This window comes from Hermetia illucens, chromosome 6 (assembly GCF_905115235.1).
Source record: "Hermetia illucens chromosome 6, iHerIll2.2.curated.20191125, whole genome shotgun sequence".
Classification (NCBI taxonomy): Eukaryota; Metazoa; Arthropoda; class Insecta; order Diptera; family Stratiomyidae; genus Hermetia; species Hermetia illucens.
The window spans coordinates 12,254,663-12,274,860 of NC_051854.1; the positions used below are offsets into that span (position 1 = coordinate 12,254,663).

Sequence of the window (20,198 nt, forward strand, 5' to 3'; positions counted from 1 at the left end):
ATCTTTGGGATCTGATGGAGGTAAGTTTCATTGTAAAGGCATTAAGGGAAGATGTTCAAAACAAGTTAACCTCCGAGAGACTGTTGGGACAGTCTAAACTTCTTCAAAATAAACCGATTCCAAATCCTTGAGAGCTTAGATTCAGGATTAATAGCCTTAATGTAAAACGAACCATTTTCAATTCAATCTTTTACCATTTTATTGCTTTTTTTATAAAAATTGGAACAGCTCATAATTCAAAAGTATCACATAAATTTCAGTACAAAAATTCTTCCAGTCTTGATATCACCGTTTAATATCAATGGAAGCTTTGAGCACCTGAAGCATGTCCCAATGCACCGGCACCGCCACTTCCTTGTCCTTGATCCGAGTGAATTCCAGCGGCAGCAGCATTTTGTTGAGCCTTCTGTGCGAATTCAGCTGCTTTTTGGGCAGCATCTTTGGTTGCAACGAAGTCAGTCCGAGTAGCTTCCAACTTATGATCGACATCAGCCAGGGTGGCTTTAGCTTGAGCGACCATCTTACTTTGGCTAGCGAGTTCGTGATTAGCACTACTAGCGGCAGCGTCAGCTTGATGAGCCAATTCTTCGGCGTTCTTCAAGGTAGATTGCAGCAACTGAGCTTGCTTGTGTGCTTGTTCAGCGGTATTAGAAGCAGATTTGGCGGTCTGTTCGGCTGATTTGAGTTGGATCAGTTCACCTTCGAGGGCCTTGAGGGCGTCATTGCGTTGCTTCTCCAAAGTTTGCAGGAGCACTTGTTTTCCAGCGAGAGCGGCTTGAGCGGTAGCAGATGCCTGGGCGGCTTGTTGAGCCAAAGCATTCTTAGCAATGAACGAGGCTTTCTGAGCAGCCGCGTGCTGGCTTGCTACCGCGGAGTGTGCCTGATTCGCAGATCCCTGAGCAATGGTGCGTAGTCCGCCGTGTTCGTCACCGATGTAACCAGAACTAGCGATGCCTATGGAAAAAGATAAAGAAATCTTAAACTGGAGACCAACTGAGCAACTTCTGAATAGAATTACCGATGAAAGCAACAACGAATAGAACTGTGCACTTCATTCTGAGGTAAAAGTATTGAGTAAACTAGTTTAGATGTTAATTGCTCGAGTGCGTTGGATGTTATGATTTTGGAATGAATTTGCACGAATTTATAGGTAAACACTTTCCATGAGGAAAATGTGCAGTTAGTGCGGTTCAGGTAGAAAAACATTCTTTTGACAACGAGAAATGATGCAAGCTATTAGGTAAACGTCTTGAACTGATTTTTCGAGAGGCGTGTGCGAAATTTTTTGGCTTAATGGTATTCAAAAGTGCGTCGTCTAGAGGTTTTCTTCTTATTTTCTCTTGCATCTTGAGGAGGTAAGTTCAGATTCATACTAATGCTTTTTCTTTCACATCAGTCTACGTTATTTGAAAGCTTTGAAATATTCAATTCTGCTAATTTTGATACCAGAAAAATGAGCCCAACTCGATTGAGGGAACAAGTAAAGATGAAATTTGATTTATTTAAACGTCAAAAGAGTAATATTGAATTCTTATTATAATAATTAGTTTCTGTTTGGAACAGGATTTGTTGTATTATTGCCTATTAGCTTTTGGCTCAATTTTACGCAATATAGTCACCGTTTGGTTCGCCTTCGAAGATGACGTGCTTTGCCGTGATGAAGACGGCTCAATAAGAGAGGTATTCTTGGGATTTCCCAAAGCTAAATGGCGAACAAACTCTAAACTTAAACCAAGGTGTGATTACTACGCAAGGAAAAGAAGACTGCTCCTTCCATTAAAATGATCACTACATTATTTTAGTTTGCTTTTGATAATTTAAATAATCGATTTGCTCTTGATTCTATTTTTCTCATTTTGTTTATTCTTGTTTTGGTTATTTTTCTCTGGTTAGGTAATTTTAGTTTTTCTTTGATCGCATATTGGCTGATTCCCTTGCATTCCTCTCATTCTTTCGGCTAATTTTACTATTTTTTCTTAATAGGCCTATTTCGTGAGGGTAGTCTCCTTTCTCATTTCACATAATTGCCGTTTTGTGTCTTGTGCGCTTTTATCACCCTTAACACCATTTCGCTATTTGGTTAACTTTTTCGGAGTTCATCTTGATCCCTGCCGTTTTTAGCCAACTAGCAGCATGTCACCTCGACGAGATCACGGATCTCGTGACCTATATCGCTTTCCCTCCACGGAACCTCCAGGTCAATGGAGCTCTGTTGAGCTTCATATGGGCATTGAAGCATTGAAACGCAGGAAGGGCTCATAACATCTGGTTCGAATTCTCTATCTCGCATGTATTCACCAGCGGGGATGGTCTGCGGACTATTTGCGATTGATCAAGTGTATTAGCGAGAATTCCAACAAACTCCCTGATTTACACGAACACAATAAATTGATATACAAATGGACCATCATCATGCTTCAGGAGACGAGCTGCAAAAACAACAGCCTGGGATTGCGGAGAATCTGACGACTGAGGTGATCACCCACGTCCATGATCTTCCCTTAAGTGCACATGGAGGTTGATAAAACCATGGGAAGACTGTGGTTGTGCTTCAATTGGCCTAAAATTGTTTCACAGGTCAAGGATTACATCCGTCATTGTGAATCGAGCAAGACTTCAAAAGCTCCCAACCAAACGCTCCAGCCTCTAATAGGAAAAGCGCTCATCTCCAATCGGGAGTTTCAACACTTGTATATTGGTCTAATCAGCCCGTACCCCAGATCAAAGCGGAAACATTAGAGCAATAGTCGTTTTTGTTTTTCTCTCGAAGTATATATTCATGCAGCCAATTAAAAAGTTTACCACGAACATGTTAATTGAATACCTCGAGAAGAGAATTTTTCATGTGTTTGGAATCCATGAATCGATAACATCTAATAACGGGATACAATTCAAACCTATGGTTTTCAACGATCTTTTGAATCAGTATGGCATTCAATACATTTACACTGCTTTATACTCTCCGTAGGCATAGGCTTCAGAGAGAGTAAATTATATAGAGATTGGGATAACAAGCTGTCATCCATCAACTGTGCACTTCGTTCAGCGAAACACGTCTCTCCTCCAAAATAATGGCCTGAGAATGTCAAGGAAGGGTGAGAATTTCAGGGGCCGCGCTTTACTAAACATATGAGGTAGGAGGAACAAGAATCGAGGATGTGATCTGTCGTGGATCCTCCCTTCCGTCCGCCCCGTCTGTCCGGTGATTTACGGCTCCGTGCGCACATTCGAGCCATCTTTTTTTTAACTTCCAGTTTTAGCTCGCTTGTGATCATACCTTTAGGTGCACGCTAATCCCTGCATTTGCCGGCAAAGACAGTGAATCTTTGTATAATGACACGTGAGAGATCAAAGTGTTCAAAGGACCAGACCTCAAGGATTCTACTATTGGTGCTGCCATGAAGGCAATACTCGAGAAGGCGATTGCAACAACTGGTCTGATTCGGCGATTTGAAAAACGACTTTATAAATAAAAGAGAGGAGCTTGGAAAGCCTCTTGATTTTTGAAGTCGATAAATGCAAGAAGCAAAAACATTTGGCGGAGAAGTTTTGCCAAATAGGATGAAGCACTGAACACATCGCTGCTTCTCTCGTAATACAGATGGGGATAATTTTGAGGTAGCTAAGTTTGCAGGGGAACAATGAGGTACCTCAACGCCTAAAGAGTATTACGCGTATGAGGTAGTACGCGTAGTATCGCGAACGAAGCTTCTGAGGTATTGGATGACCCAGCAATCCCCCGAAATAACACGCCTTACCAATCTATCCTGATCACTGGTCACGTGAGACACAATTATCGCTGTACTTATGGGGGCATTTATGAGACACAATTATCGCTGTACTTATGGGGGCATTTATGCCCATAAGTACAGCGATAATTGTGTCTCACGTGACCAGTGATCAGGATAGATTGGTAAGGCGTGTTATTTCGGGGGATACCAAAACAAAATTCAACTAAAAAAGGGCGATAACATGAAGAAAATGAAGTGACGATAAGCCGCACTTCAGGGTGAGATAAAATTCCAGCCTACGCCAACTTGTGAAAGTCATGGAGACATAAACTTTGCAGACAACTCCACTGATACAAACACGTCCGGACGAAGGAAACTATATTCGAAAAAACCGAAAGTGGGCTGCAACAAGAGAACACCACCCCCGTGAAACACCGGAGCTGGCAGTAAAAAGGATAAGGTCAGAATCTAATTCGTCGCCCGCTGACGAATTTAAAACTCGCTTTAAATGACGGGGGAGCGTAAATATTCCGGGAGTAAGAAACACTGGGTTAAAGATACCTGAGCAAACTAACGGAGAAGTGTTAAGTCACTGTAAAAGTTGCCATGGGGCTGGAAAAGGAAGAAAGAAATTGGAAGGGGAGTACTATAAAACTCGCCTTAGCTCGGTTCAGCTAACCTGGAAAACATTAATTAGCAGAGAACAAATGCTTAATGTAATTCCGATAAACCTTCAGCACAGATGGTATTAAGCCGGTTTGAGGGAGAGAAGGTTTCTATAGTCTGAATAGCGGTGTAACAATCACGCGTCTAAGGGACTAGATGAGGTAAATTTACTTTTAGTTCGGGAGAGCGCAATGTTGACCACATTACAGTGTACAACAGTGCGCTGCTACGATCATGAATGGCCCCTGTCCAATTGTCGTGCCAAAGATTATTAGTATTATTACGTCGGGAAGTCGATGACCCGCTCAGAAAGTGCAAAGCTTTGTACTGATGAAGGGGGTAAGTCGCTGTAAATTGTAGTTTGGAGGAAGCTACCTCTTGTCTATAAATTTTAGGCTAGACTACAAGTAGCAGACGAAAATCTAATCTCTTAACCGATACAAACTGTATATTTTGGAGTTAAGCAGAGTATGATGGTGATATTTTGAGGAATTACTTTCTCCTTTCGCAACAGTGTGCTACTATTCTCTGAGTTGGAAGTAGGAGCAAATCTTATGTAGGACTATTGCTTGTTACACCTGGAAGGCGCAATCGGTGAAGAGGCTACTGGGAGAGAAGGCTGTGGTTTCCAGTCTACAGCCTATGTGCTTTCAGAAAATTTGAGATTTTAACTGCTTTACAGAAAAGGTCGAAGTGCGGGAGGTCATAAATATCCAGAGGTGACCAATGCCCGAAAAGGTGTCACTTCTGTAAATTTCCGAGACAAAAATACGTCTGGTGAATGCATTGTGCACACTGGGGCTTCGGGGCAGTGTCCACTCTTCAGGGCGGAACTAGAAATGACTAGGATACGCTAGCTTTATCTGCATCCTACAAATTAACATGCACCTGAGTGCAAAGAGTTGCTCGCGATTTGCAGAGTCTATATAAATATAATATAAATATAAACTTGTCACCAGATGAATCTCATTATAAGGGGGTTATTCCCCAGACTTTCCGTATGGGTTGATGTCAACAACGCAAAAGGCAGAAGAGGCGGAAGTTTACAAACTGGTGTTCCAGCAACAGCCAGATTTGTTCCTTGGGACTTTCAATGTTTGTCTTAAGAAGGGCATCTTTCCTTGTCGTTGGAATGTGGCCAGGCCCGCGCTAATCAGTAAAGAGAAATGCAGACCCTGAACTTCTGTCTAAATATCGACCCCTGAATATGTTTGACACGGCCGTAAAAGTACTTCGAAAGCTCAATAAGGCTCGCTAAAACCATGGGAATTTATCCCCACAGCAATTCAAGTTCAGAGCAGATCACTCCACGGTGGATGCTGTTATGTAGGTCGCGGATGCTTTTCATCAAGCAGAGGCATCCAGCTGCCGATTTAAATGGATAGTGCTCCACATAACGCTTAATGTTAGAAGTGCCTTCAATTTCGTAAGATGGACGGGTGTGTTAAATACATAAGAAAACCCATTCCATCATTTCTTTCAGATATTGAGGGGTTATCTGAGAATCCTCTTCCTACTCTCTTAGATGCTAGAGGGTTAGAAGAGGATGCAAATCATTTCGGGAGTAGCATAAGTATCAATCCTGGAGTCAGACTTCTGGAGTGCTTCTTGCCATAGTCTGCTAAGACCGCATCGCGGCACTAGTTGCCGGACGTGCTGCGCCGTGCGGACAAAGCTACTGCTGGAGGCTAGGCTTTGTGTCGACTAGTGGCGAATGTTGGGGAGATCTTATATGGGCATTACAGCAACACAGACTGCTCTGCCCTAAGGCGCGAAGGTATGGATTGGTGACTTTGGCAAGGGGTTGTATCATACATGTCTTGCGCAAGTGCAGAGACAATGAGTTTACCGATTGGCGTCTTCTTATTGCACTGCCTCAGAACCGGCCGTAATTGCGATTACAGTAGCGATCCCCGTTTCTCTTATTGCCAGGGAACGTAAAATAGTCTACAGCCGCAAGGGCGTAGATTTCAGAGAGGTGGTTGCTCGTGAAGAACCACAACGCACACCTGCCGAGTAGCAACTCTCTTGACAGAAAGAGTCAAGAGGTAGATGGGCTGCGACGCTCATCGGCAAATTATATCCGTGGCTAAATTGCAAGCATGATTGACTATTTCCTTACCCAACTTGCAAGTTGGCATGGAAGTTTTCAGCCTCACCTGAATAAGATTGAGAAGGTACGGTTTCCTGATTGTGCTTTCTGCAATGGAGTGGCGGGACGATGCCAAACACACACTTTCTCTTCTTGAAGGTGAAACGGGTTTCGTCACCAACTTTAGGCAGACACAGGGGAGCCCTCTCCAGGCAACGTTGATAGAGAGATGTTGAAGAGCGCTGGCAGATAAAGTCATGTTATGCATTATATTCGGATACTTCTTGTTGAAGGAGGGGCTGAATAGCAAGGGGTTCCTTTAACTATCAATTCCTTCCTTCTCTCGCCCTCCCGTTGATGAAAGGAATTCTGTGACTTGAAGGCGTAGGGACACCAGAAGAACGGGAGGGCTGGCCTGTAGAACTACGTCAGACGGTTCCAGACTCGTTTTTTAATGACCGGGTGGTGTTTAGTCGGTAGCCCGATGGCGCACCGTTGCGGGAGTCCAACACTATGTGCATAAATGCATTCACCTACCCCACTCAAAAAAGAAAAAGAAATTACTAGTACTGACTACACCTATTTAGACTACATTGTTTTCAGAATGGACACTAGCAGTTGGTTTCTTGCTTCTAGTGGCTTACACACCCGTTGGTGTTAACAGGGACTAGCTTGGACTAGTACTCATAGTGTGTATTTGACGGCCACGCCTGACTAAGGGTATGAAGCTCACCTTCTCACCAGCCCTTATTCCAACGTTACTTTTAGTTCACAAATATTATAGATTCCATATCTGATGCGCGTCCTCCGAGTTGCTTGTAGACACATTTGTACCGCATTAGTTAAATATACTATACTTTATTCAACAACAGCAAACTTTTTAAGATATCAAGATGAGCCGGATCATTTCACATAATTACGGAGTTTCCTGAGTTTTATTTAATGGTTTGTGGAAAAGGCTGAACCTTTCAGATAAGCAAAATAAAGGAAAATCAAAACGATTTAAATCAGATCAAAATGAAAAGATTTAACATATTCTAGGTAGGAGGCACTGAGACACGCACCAATTATTCTACACCAGACTCCCTACTTCCACCGGGTTCTTGGTAGCTTCACTAACCAGCCACCGCGCTCCATGCCAATTGTAATTTGATGGATTTTGATTAATTTATCAAATCGTTTGGTCTTCCAGAACCAAGTAATAAATTTGCGCTGTTGCTGAATTGCAAATTTATCATCACTGGGAGCGTCCTCCAAGAGACTCCAGCAGAATGCAAAGCGACGCCAACTTGTCAAGCGAAAACCCAAGCATGGGGCATGCAATTCATGCCCATATTAATGTGAAGACGACAGGCTCAGACTCTCTTTCTCTAATGGATGACACCGAGGTTAAAGGGGCATCTTACAATTCAATAAATAAATTATTTATAGTATTTACTTGGATTGGTGATGATTTCTCCGATGCTACTGGTATGACTGCGTCGATGACAAATAGCAGTATTATGAATGGTGCGTGTGGTATGATAAGGGAAGAATTATATGACAGGGCATGATGGAGTCTGCGTGGAGGCTCGGGAGCGTAGTTTGTCAATTTATACTCAGATAGTTATCAGAGGTAGCTTATGAAGGATTTATGAAAAAAGGGAATAGTTTACTGATTATGATCACTACCCCATTTTGCGAAGCTCCATTTAAGTATTCTTTGTCTGGCTGGCTGTTCTTATATGCAGCCTGCAACTCTCAACACATCAATCATTCTCATTGTCAATTAGAAAATTCAATAAGAATCATTTGAAAATTTTAAATCAGTTCGAGGTACTATTGAAACATTTCCATAGAATAGACATTGTTAGCGCCACAACTCATTGGCACCAGTTCACCTGCCTACCATCGAAGCTAATCAGCCAACAACAATGCCCAGATTGTCCCCACATGATAATGAATTCCGCGAAATCTTTTACACATTAAATCCATACGTAATAAATAGTAAGAGGTGAGTTGGCAAATCAATGGATGAAAAGCGCCACTCCATATTCAATTGAGTCCAAAAAGTTGTCCCATATGGGTCTTATCAGGCACTTGTCCTTGTCAGTTTGTGCTAATTGAATGTCCGCACAGCATAAGACCCAACGCTGACAACATGAATAATGTGGCGACAATTTTATTTGTTACCTGTACAGGTAGGTACTATCCAACGAAAGACAGTAGGCCAGCGGTGACTTCGGACCCTGGACTAAGCCCGCACTTGTCCTGTAGTCGGATTGGCATCTCGTTCTTGCTCCACTTGTGATTAGCTCATGACGCCTCTACGGACCTGATTGAGATTACTTTAATATAAAATGAACATAGAAATCAAATTATTGCTGAATACTCATGCAAATGAGGATGGGGTTACCAAGAATAGGGGAGGACAATAACGACACATAATAGCCTTGATGTAGCCTGATGAGAAGAAGCTTATTCAGGATGTAGGGCTGAGAGGGCTATTTACTCCTTGGACTAAGTTTATCGAATATCTGGCGCTGTGTTTCCTTAAATTATAGATATTTGTCGACTCCCAAGAATACCAAAGTCGAACCAATTCTCAGTGAAACTGGGAACCCCGTAGAGCCAAAGTACAATATCCCCAACATTCCCGGTCCTCATAAACCGCTCTGACGCAAAGAGATCGCAATAAGTTTCATAACACATGTCTTGTCTTCCAAGACAATGTTCATCCAACTTATCGCAAAATATGTCGTCCAAATGCTGCTAAATGATAAGACAAAACGCCTCGCTATGAGGTAAAGTGCGAGCGATCCATACCCAGCTCTGGTACAGGCGCAGCATCCACATTGGCGAATCTCTGGCCGGGCGCCGTGAATCAGTTTCACCTTTGAATCTTTGGGACGAAAATTAATTGGCACTTGGATATGCGATTACAGGAATGCCGCAACAATTTATGAATTCATGTCTGAATCAGAAGAAAAGGTGTAGAATTTTATTGAGAACAACTATTCGATCTCTTAATGGTATTTCGTGTGACAATCGCAGCGAAATGATTTATTCGCGAAGGATGGAATTGAACTGACCATTGGCCGGGTGAAAGCGTGGGCATATGTAGGCTTGCGAAGGAAAAGTTGATGTTCAGATACGTGGAATGTGTTTGGCAGCGCCTGGGGGCAAGTTTTATGTAACCTTCTGGAAAGTGTATGGGCTTCAGTATGAATTTCCAAAGTAAATGGTATTCCAACAAGTCAGTTTTTAGCCCGTGGATGCTGGATGATGAAATTTGAAATACCTGAAACAATCTTATTTGTTGGAGGTAGAATTACTTGGTGGGAAGAAGTAAGACCTTTTTTTTTGATTGAATAAGTTCCGTAGTATGTCTTCGATTCCAAACTATTTTTACAAAATAGGTTCTTTCCATCTAGCTTGCATTTTCTTTAAAGATGCTCGACTTTTAATTGATTTCATAAAAATCTCCAGTTCATATAAGCAAAGGTAGTTTAGAAAAGATTGGATCAGATTCTTACCAGGTATTCACAGCCTATCGAAGAACATGTGAGCCGTCAATAGGATAATAAGGATATCTTCACAAATCGATATGGCAGAAATTTATGCGATGCAATTATTTAGGCATTGAAGAAAGGAAGTCCCAGTCGCCCAAATCTTCCTCAGCAAAGAGGACTCCTCAACGATGAAAAAGTTTCTCCAAAGTGCAACTGGCTTTTCGCTTTTTATCCGTCTTGAAGTCAACCCATGAACTACCTGTAGATTGAACATGTGGTATAGAATCAATACTTCTCACAATGATGTGTCAAATCTGATGGCATGCGTGACCCAGGTGAATAATGAACAACGCGAGTAAAAAGTCATAATTGCGACAATTGTAAAACAAGTGACAAATCCCCAAAATATAAGGGGTATCTCTACTTTAAAAATGTGGTGACAAGAAGGTATTTTGGGAATTACCAGACGAGGTAGTTTGTTCGAAGTAGGAAGAGCCAGCGTGAGAAACGATCTACCATGGTCCACCAGTAGCGCTGCCTCTCACAATAAGGTGTAAGGGTAAGATCCAAATAAACTGTTCGAATCTAGATGATGATGGCGCGAACGACCCAACTGGTGCAGTTGCAAAACGAGTTTTGCTTTTGCTTTTGCACGTCCAACTCCTGCAATCGGTTTTAACAGATGACCAAACATACCCTGCGTTACTAGTTTAACAGTGGCGTTTGTTCCTGCGTGGGATGGGTTGTGTAAGCTGCTGATGTAAGAACAGATGGTACTAGTAGACACATCACACAATGGCGTACCACTGGTCCCCAGAACCTGGAATTCCTTTAGTCCCTGTTGCAGCATTTTGAGCTCTGCTCGCGAAGTGTAATGCTGCATACTTTGCGTAATCAATAATAATTGTAATTCCTCAAAACACGGTAATGCATCCGTCACTACGTTGTCGAAACCAGGTCAGTAGTAAATTGTCCAGTATATTCTAAATTATGAAATTGACGCGATGATGGTAAAGATGGTGCAGTCTTCTGTCTAAGAAACTGACTTCGTGGATTCACCACTATTCCATATTGTTTCAATGTTGAAACAGAGTTCATAAGTGAAAATAGAGTAACTACATGGTACATGGCATGCAGGCATAGCAGAAGGTGAGACCTCTCAAAGCCTGAACATTTGCGGACGACTGTCATAAATGAAAACTCGTAAAGGCTGAACAGTGTTGTGATGACATTTATCGGGATCTGGTTAAATGCTCTTACCAGGTATATTATTGAAAATACACTTTCACCATGGAACGCTTGCAGCCTACAAACTATTTAATGGATCCGCAATCCTAATTGAATCTTGGTATTGAAGTTTTTGTTCACGTTGATGCTCCTGGCGTTGTGATGATGTTAAGTTCGCGATTTTTCCAGTTTCGTCTGGGCAAGGGAGAGGGGTTTTCCCAAAAACTATTCCGACGGTTGGAATTCTACATTCTGCCATCTCTCCTTAGGAAGTAAGTTGAATTGTTTAATCTTGACGGCTGTCTTCAAGATTAAACAAGAGCTGGAAGGAGTCTGTAATGTGGTAACAAATCGTCTGCAAGTATGGGTTTAGAAACGTTCGCTGTGGCATTAAATCTTCATTGATGCCAGCACGAAAACTTTTGGACCTGCGCTATAAACGCGGAGCGTCGACGTTTACGTCCAGAAGAATTCTTGAGGTAGGACTCTGGTTTAACTGCATGCAGCTCTGCACTTTGGCTTGATAACTGCTGAACTACGAGTAGTTGGGTTAAACTGGTTTCCACTGCTGAACGGGAGGATGTAATTATATCTGACGCTGCTTCCGCAATACTTGCTGGAAGTGCAGCGTAGATCTTGTCAGCTAATTCTGCTGCAGTTTGTAGTAGCCATGATCGGTAAAAGAGCAGATGGCGGCTTACCCACAAGACTTCGCATCAGCAGCTCTGGAGCTGCGATACCACAGAAAGACTGCAGGCGGCGGTGTAACTGGGAGGGTTCCTCGTTATCCAAGTGTTCTCCATGAGCTGTCTCATTTTCTCCTTCTAACTGGCATACAACCGCTTCACCGATTGTATGAGCTATCTGTCACCGACTCGTGGGCTCTGGTGACATACTGCGGCGGCAGCATTGCTATGATTTATAAATATTGCTGATGTGGGTTTGCTATATTATATCTCATAAAGCTTTCAAACCAAATTTCGAGGTTTTGGGAACTGGAGTCCGGCAATCTGCGCACTTTAAATCAGTCGTCGTTGTCATTGCTTAAATGCTTTGAACTTGGGGTCACCACTTCGGGGTCAGTGGATGACCCAATGGACTTTGCCTCCCAGAGATGAGGGCTACAACACTTCATCTCTCCGAAGAAATGAAATATCCGCAAATTATTCCGCATAAAAAGCTTCTTTGGAGAAAACATGTAGAACTAGAGATGAAACGAGCTCTCACAGCTTATGGGATGTGCAGTCGGACCTTGGCCTTGGGGACTCAGGCTTCATGTAGTAATGTGGTATATCTTCCCATTATTGGGCTGATATTTGCCTATGGATCAAGTAATGTGGTAGGTTAAGGTGAGAAAAAAATTTTCATTGTAAAATTGTGTCTCTAGGTATTACTGGTGCTATGAGCATCCGGCGCGGCTTTAAATACATTACTCAAATTGGAGTCCTTGGATATGTTTATTGAAAGCACTGCAATGAGAGACATGAGGGACAAAGGCTAATTCGCATTAATCTAAGGAGGACATGGGGGGCACAGAGGACTGGAAGAGTTATTGGCAGCACACAATCCAGTTCTTACAATACCTTTTGATTGTTGGGTCCCCATACATCTGTTTGGTAGAAGATATGAAGTGATCGTGAAGCGCAAAGAAAACTGGGAATTCCAGAGGAATGCGTGGCAGCATATACTGAAGTCTTCTAAATCGATGGTTCAAAAACCGAACAGGGTTCTGGAGCCGGAGTCCACCTCTTGCAAAAAAGCGAGAAGGGGGCTTCCCTTTCGGACAATATCCTAAAGTTTTTCAAGCTGGAGTATAGGCGATCCTAAGGGAGCCTGGGTGATTGACGATCGGTTGATCTTCTTGAAAATCTTTCAGGAATGTAGAAACCGTTTGAATTCTATTTAAAGATTCAATACGGTCGAAATACTCTAGCTGGTCACTGTAGTGTAAAGCGAAATGAAATCTCTAGCAAAAGAAGGCTCAATTTCTCCTATGGCGGGTGTGGAACCACCAATTAGAGCATCATTGACATTGGCTAAGGCTGTTTTAAAAAAAATGAGAGATAATTTTCTATAATAACACGCGGAGTCTAAATCCTGCTGAGCACACCAAGCTTTTCTATGGATCTCGAGGAGTCCTTTGATCCTAGGAAGTATTGGGTTTGAAACTTGGTGTGTTGGTTCGTAAAATGAGTTGGCATTCCTTAATTACTATGTTTGGCTCTTTTACGGGTTACGAAGAAGGATTGGCCCTGTGTCTGCTATACGGTCCATTCTCTAGCTTGTCCTTCATCCAGTTTTCGCAGTTCTCTTTGTTCAATATGAGTACTGCATTTCCTGTATCCGCTTTGATGTAGGAAATGGGCTTCTCTATGAGCTCCTTGATTATATTGTTCTCTTTATTGGTGTCTCTGGCCTTGCTAATGGCATTTTTCTTGAGGGAGCCCGCAGGTGCTGTCCTGATACGTTCTTCTTATTCTGGAGTGATTGGTAATGTCGGGGAGTAATCACTAATTTCCGCCACTATGTTGCTGATTATAAGTGGAATTTTTGCTCAACATTAAACAACAAAATCCAGTCCACTGTTTAGAAGCTTCAGCTGTTGCTCAGGGAAGACCTGCGTGGATTGGTTTATCACGAAATTATCGATTTGGTAGAATTAAGGTCTACACACTCTCCTCGATCTCTGCTCTTTCTATAGAGCTCTAAACTTCTTCTGAGGGAATTTTCTCTTCCTTTCACTATTGCACCTTTACGGTGTTTTCATTTTCATGGGAGGTCATGGAAATGCATCAGAGTGAAAAATCTTAGTGGGATTAAGTGGGAACCAGAAGGGAGGAAGGTAATTAATGACGCCACCAAAAGGAAAGGACTTTCACATTCTGACTAGCACTTCAGATCCATCAGACTATAAGATTCCGCAATTAAGGAGCTGCAACAATTGACTAACTGGTAGATTCGAAGGTCAAAATGCAGATGACTAGTAAAGTAGAAATGGGTGCTGGTCAGCACTAGCAGCAAATAAAGACCGTAAAAGCGATAGTCCGTGAAGAAGCTTTATGCATTCTGGGCGGTGTAATTTTTGGATAATGTTCTCAAAGTTATGGCTACAGAAAAAGCGACGCAGAAATGAGGACAAATAGCGAGCGCATTTTTTCGTTACTATATATGAAGAGATAACACAGTGAAACGATTATATCGCTATGTACTTGCGAGCTAGAATATCCTTCAATTGGGTTCGAGAGAAAGAAACCAGACTGAGGTACGAAATAGGAAGGTTACAAAAATCTTTGGAGTAAGTTAAACAGGCCAATCCCCCTAACATTCGATCATTTTTTAGGAAACTTGACGTGGAGTTGGACTTGGGCTGTTGTCAATAAACTGTTCAGAAAATAGTAGAGCCCGGGAATCTTTACTTCTTTAACAGGTGTTGAGATCGGTGTCATGCTTCATGATTGTCAAGTCAGTTGAGGTCTTGCATCGTTATCTTTCTACTCCTATTTTGAAACGTCCGCACTAAAATTTCAGAGAACCGCTGTTTGCATTAACTGTGCCACTCTCCTTTTCATCACGCAGTTTTTCTTGAGGTGTATTATCATGTAAAATGTCCCTCTCTTTGATCTGTGTTGAAAATCATTACACTCTTTGTAAGGAAGGGACTATATCAATTAGTTTTGGAGAAATGACTACATCACCACTTCAAAACCGCAATGCGTCTGGATTTTGATTGCGGAAAAGCGGAACCAGTATCATTGGCTGATGTCATAACTGCCAACGGAGAGCTGAAATACAACGCGGAGGTTAATCCCATTGCATTTTTTTCAATTCAAGTAATCTCGGCAACAAATTTAACTGAAAAAAAGAGCAGCATAGAGAAAGCACCTCCCCATCAAAATGAGCACACTCTTCAAGGTCCAGAGCAAATTTTGTCTCACTGGAACATTATGAAGGAAAGGCCAGAATGACAGAGTTGATATAAGAAAAACATTTACCTTCTTTCCTATCTTGACCCCACATTATACAACTTTGGTTTTTTCTTCTTCTTTTCAGGGCGATAGATAGATTTTGGTAACAGGTAGTTCCAAATCGAAGCGAGAAGAGACCCAAAGGCGAGCGGGCAGAACAAGCACAGTGGAGTCAGCACACCTGCTTACCGATGGCACTTTTATATTTCTCTCACAGTTCCAACTTAAAGAATAGTAAGTACATAAGAAAACACCTCTGTTTAAGTTTCATTTCGCCCGGTTGGAGGCTCAGTTAACTCCTCCTGACTCCATTGATAACCTCGGAAAATTCCACGGTATGTACAGAGGAGAACCTTGAAACTTAATTTTTATATATTTCTTTATATTATCTTCCTGTCATCTGATTTGGTCATGCGAGAATTATCTGAGGTTACTTATCCTGTTAAGGGAAAGATGACAATGAAGAATTTATTCGAAGTCTCGGGGCCATGAACAAATATAATCTAGAATTCTGTTAAGATTTTCTGGACATCACTTACACGGTGTTCCAATTTCTCAATATCGAGGACTCAAACTCAAATTTATTGCATCACTCATAATGTTGATAATTCATCTTAAAGAGCATCACACCAGTAGCATGTCTAATTAACCTACTTCGTCCAAGTGGCACCACAACGTTCCCATTAAACCTCTCCCGAATAACGAACAAACCTCCATTCGCAGCATCCATCCATCAGCCCACAATCGATCATAAGTACACCAAATGTAAATTTGTTAATTAATGAAATTCCGTCAAGTGGTTATATGACAAATTACACGTGACGCACAAGATAAACTTAACAGACCCATTATCGCATTTTTATCCACTTGACTTGCATTACATCGCGAGTTCCTTACTCTGACTTTGTTTCACTCTGAACCTTGTGATTTTTCATTTCTCCTGAAAACGCTTTCTTGTTGAGATGATGCAGCCAGGCCGGGGTGCATGCCATCTTTTAAGAGTGTGCAAGTGCAACATTGCGCGACAAAAACTCACTTATCACTCAACTTAGGGTCCATGAACGACTTGAATTGGCGACGTCTACATATGAAAAACATGTGAACGTTTTGAAGTTGAATCTTTGCATCTTGCAAAATGGTTATATGATGGGATACTTTCGTATGCTCCACCTAATGGTGAACGGGATGGGCACACAATTCTTTTGCAATTTCAGAATGTGTTGCCGCAAAGGAAGCAATTTTGAAAATATACCTCGCATACAATTACGCTAGGGACATAAATCAGATACAAATACCTTCAGAATAAGCCTTTTTGTATCTTAGTAACTACTCACATCCTTCGACAGGATCCTTTAGAAAAATTGCCTATTTACCACAAGTTAAAAACGGTGGACGGTAATACCCTATATCAGAGGATGGCGACTCTATTGTAAAAGGAAGTAACATACAGTACAGCCAGCGGTATTCAGGGTCAACATAATCATCAATCAATGATCGGTGAACGGGTGAATACTCACTCCTGAGGAATAATTGAATTCCCGCTAGCTTTCCTATTTCAGGGGATGGCAGGGTCCCTAGGAGGTGGGTTATACTGGAGATGATCTGGAGAGATATAAGTGGAACGTCTGTCAGCACCGCTGAACTCGGCTTTCGGGCAAATGACCACCAGGAAATTACAGACTACAGGCTGAATTAAAATTGAGATGAAAGAAGCATCCGGAGCGCCTGCCGTTAATGGCATTTCAAAGCGGCAGCGGTCCTCGGACAATGCCAAGTCTTCGGCACAAAAAGCAGTAAAGATAGCTGAGTCGACAACGCAGCCATTGGCCCTAGACCCTACAACCTATGTACCAGAAGCTCAGACCCTTCCCCAACACCAGCGATCACGAATTTCACTTCACTTTCTCGAAATTTTCAATATTATCGGAGAGCGTTTAAAGTTTTTCCGAAGATTTCTCCCAATTTCAGCAATTTTCTGGGGACCCAGATCCCACAACCTATGTCCCAATTGGGACATTGTTGGGAACCCTCTCCCAACACCAGTGGTCATGAATTTTGCTCCTTTTTACGAAATTCTCAATATTAATGGAGATACAGGCGTTTCAAGTTTTCCCCAAGATTCTTCCAAATTTCAGCAAAATTCCTGGCACCTAGACCCCACAATCTATATCCCAATTGGGAGCTCAAACCCTCCCCAGCACCAGTGATTACGAATTTTGCTCCTTTTTTCGAAATTCTAAATATTAACAGAGATACAGGCATTTAAAGTTTTTCCAAAGATTCCTCTAAATTTCAGCAATTTGTCCAGGCACCCAAACCCCGCAACCTATATCCCCGAGGCTTTAGTAAAACTTGGCACAATAAACTCAACCTGTTACTGTTAGGAAGCAAAGCAGGAGAGAGACCCGATAGACCGCATACTTTTCTTACTATCCGCGTTCCTGAACCGGATATTAAGATGGTTCGCCAACAAACGGACTGCTGGGTCCTCTAAGAGCTTGAGACCGTCAAGTTAAAAATATCGGCTCTTAAAACGATTGATGGGGATGGGCAACCCACGGCATCTTCATCCGAAACATAGATGAGATGCCATACTTCTCAAATAAATTGCAGCATTGTCAATCGGCGACTGCACTTTTCAGTACCTGCAAGATATTTATATACCTCTAGATTTGACCCTTGATGAACTTTCGACATGCTGAAGACCTCCAGGTTAATTTGGTTAACGGTGGTTAACAATGTGATGCGACACGGCGACGGCCAAACTATTTCATAAAAAAAACAATAGGCGGATAAGGAGAGTCAATGGTGGTTTGCTTGCTTTCCCGATAACACAGACGAAGCTGCCAGTGGAACATTCGTCAGAACTGTTTTAAAGTAAAGGCATGGGGGTCATAGCGGGATGTGACATCAACGCCCACCACATATGCTGGGGAAGTCAAGGTGGCTTCCTCTAACATTGCGGCTCTATTGACATAAGTGCGTATATTTCGCAAAGGCACTTACTAATATTTCGATTTTCGGAGCAGAGTCGTCCGCCATATTGGGAGATTGGAGTTCAATTTCCGTGTGCTACTTCCATATAGCAAAACAGAAAAAACACTAACACAGATCAGTCTCAACTTGATCTTAGAGTTGAGATAAGTGCATTTCCTGATTTTTGACAGGGTAGTGAAAACAGATCTAGCACTACTAATGCGTCGGGTAACATCTAGTTCTGTACCGCCGTCGGCAGAAACCATGCTGCCAAGATATACAAATTGACCGACGCTTTCGATGCTCTGCCCATTAATGTAGATAGGGGGAGTGCGATGACCCGCCAGACTAAGAACCTTGGTTTTGTTGGTATTTATCTTCAGTCCAACCCTACTTACCTATCCTTCCAAATCCAGGGCCATGTAGCCAAGATCCATGACCCGGTGGGAGAGCAAACAAATGTCATCAGCGCAGTCGAAGGAGGAGGAAAGAAATTATCGTCCATTGAATTCCTCCAGGTCCTCCGGACAAGGCAGCATAAAGAACGTCACCGATAGCAAAAAAAAAATAGTATCGATGACAGGATGCAACCTTGGCGGACACGGCTTTCCACCTCAAATTCGTCCGAGATTTTACCTCGGTGAAGCATGCAACATCATGTCAGTATATGTCGCTCTGGTAATAATTATTAGTTTTTCCGGGATGTCCGGGATGTAGAGCACTGCAGATGTACTCCTTGTGAACCCTATCAGAAGCTTTCTCGAAATCGCTAAGAAGCCGGTACAGAGAAGAGCTATATTCCGCGCATTGTGCCAAACTGACCCGTAGTGTGTTGTTATGGTCAATGCAAAAGGATCCGGAACGGAAACCATCCTGCTCTGTCGACCAAGCTTTCGAGATTTTCTTTGATGCGCTCCGGGATTATTTTAACTATTGTCTTTGCGAGGTGGTGTCTTGCAGATACCACACTCGAAACGTATGCCCTTTTTAGAGTCTTAACGGTCATGCTCTTCTTCCACTCTCTGGGAAAGGTCTTCAATTCCCAAGCTTTCCGTACTAGTGGAAGCAGCAGATCTGCAGAACTGCAGGTGTACCGATAAAAGACTCTGCGAGGAGACCGTGAAGGCCATTGGCTTTACTATGTTTGAATGCATTGGTGACTAAAATGATTCCTCTTCTGCTTGGAGGAACAGTCGGTATCCGCATGTTATGGTGGCTAGCCCCCACTATTGGAGAAATATAATACGGTTAAGAGCCGTGCGATGTTTTCCTTCAACCAGTTTTGAGTTGTTCACCATTGTGGATGAGAATTCGAACGTTGACGTTCTTCCCAAGACCATCGAGATTTGTGACCACATGCAAGCCCTTTTTGTGATGAAGTGTGCAGTTCTGAAATCATTACGATCTGCAGTATCTTCTGCTTCTCTCACCAGCGTAACAACAAATTCTCGCTTGTCACAATATACACTACGCTGAACTTTTCGGAATATCGCTCGGTACCGGAGTTCGCGCGCGTCACATGCGCCATTACTGGCACCGTCAAAACAACCTTCAACCCCTTCCGTTTACCTCATCCGCTACCAGGATTCTGCTGCCAGCCAGATCTTATGACGTCCTTGACGTGGCCGACAACAGGGCACCAGAAAAAAAAGCATTTTTGATGACGACGCAATGCTCATTGATATTTTCAGGCGCATTACTCAGTAGATCTGCTGCTCGATCAGCAAGATGGCTCTCCCACTGTCGAGCCACAACTGGGTCGTACAAGCGGTGGATGTTGAATTTTGGGGGTCGCAGCTTCCTAACCCTGCTAGAAGTAACGGATGCAACACGCAAGCAAATGTAAGCGACCATCAGATAGTGATCCCTTTCGAGGCCGATGTCACCTGACCTCTCTTGTTACGCACTTCCAGAAAATAACTTCTAAATCTACTGCAGATCGCAAAGTGGTTTATCTGTTTGTTCGTATGGCATCAGTCAGTTGAAACCCAACTGAACTTATGGAAGGCTCTGTGCCCGAGCAATGTGCGACCGATGACGAGACGGTGGT

General features: G+C 42.6%; 1 protein-coding gene across 1 annotated transcript; it reads right to left on the minus strand.

Moving 5' to 3' along the window:
* Positions 1-187: 187 nt before the first annotated feature.
* On the minus strand, positions 188-1,109 carry LOC119659742. The gene is made up of 2 exons (XM_038068004.1): positions 1,019-1,109; positions 188-954 (listed from the first exon to the last, which is right to left on the minus strand). The coding sequence occupies exons 1-2, from the start codon at positions 1,053-1,055 to the stop codon at positions 299-301; spliced, it is 693 nt and encodes a 230-aa protein (XP_037923932.1). The 5' UTR covers positions 1,056-1,109; the 3' UTR covers positions 188-298.
* Between the last annotated feature and the right edge of the window lie 19,089 nt (positions 1,110-20,198).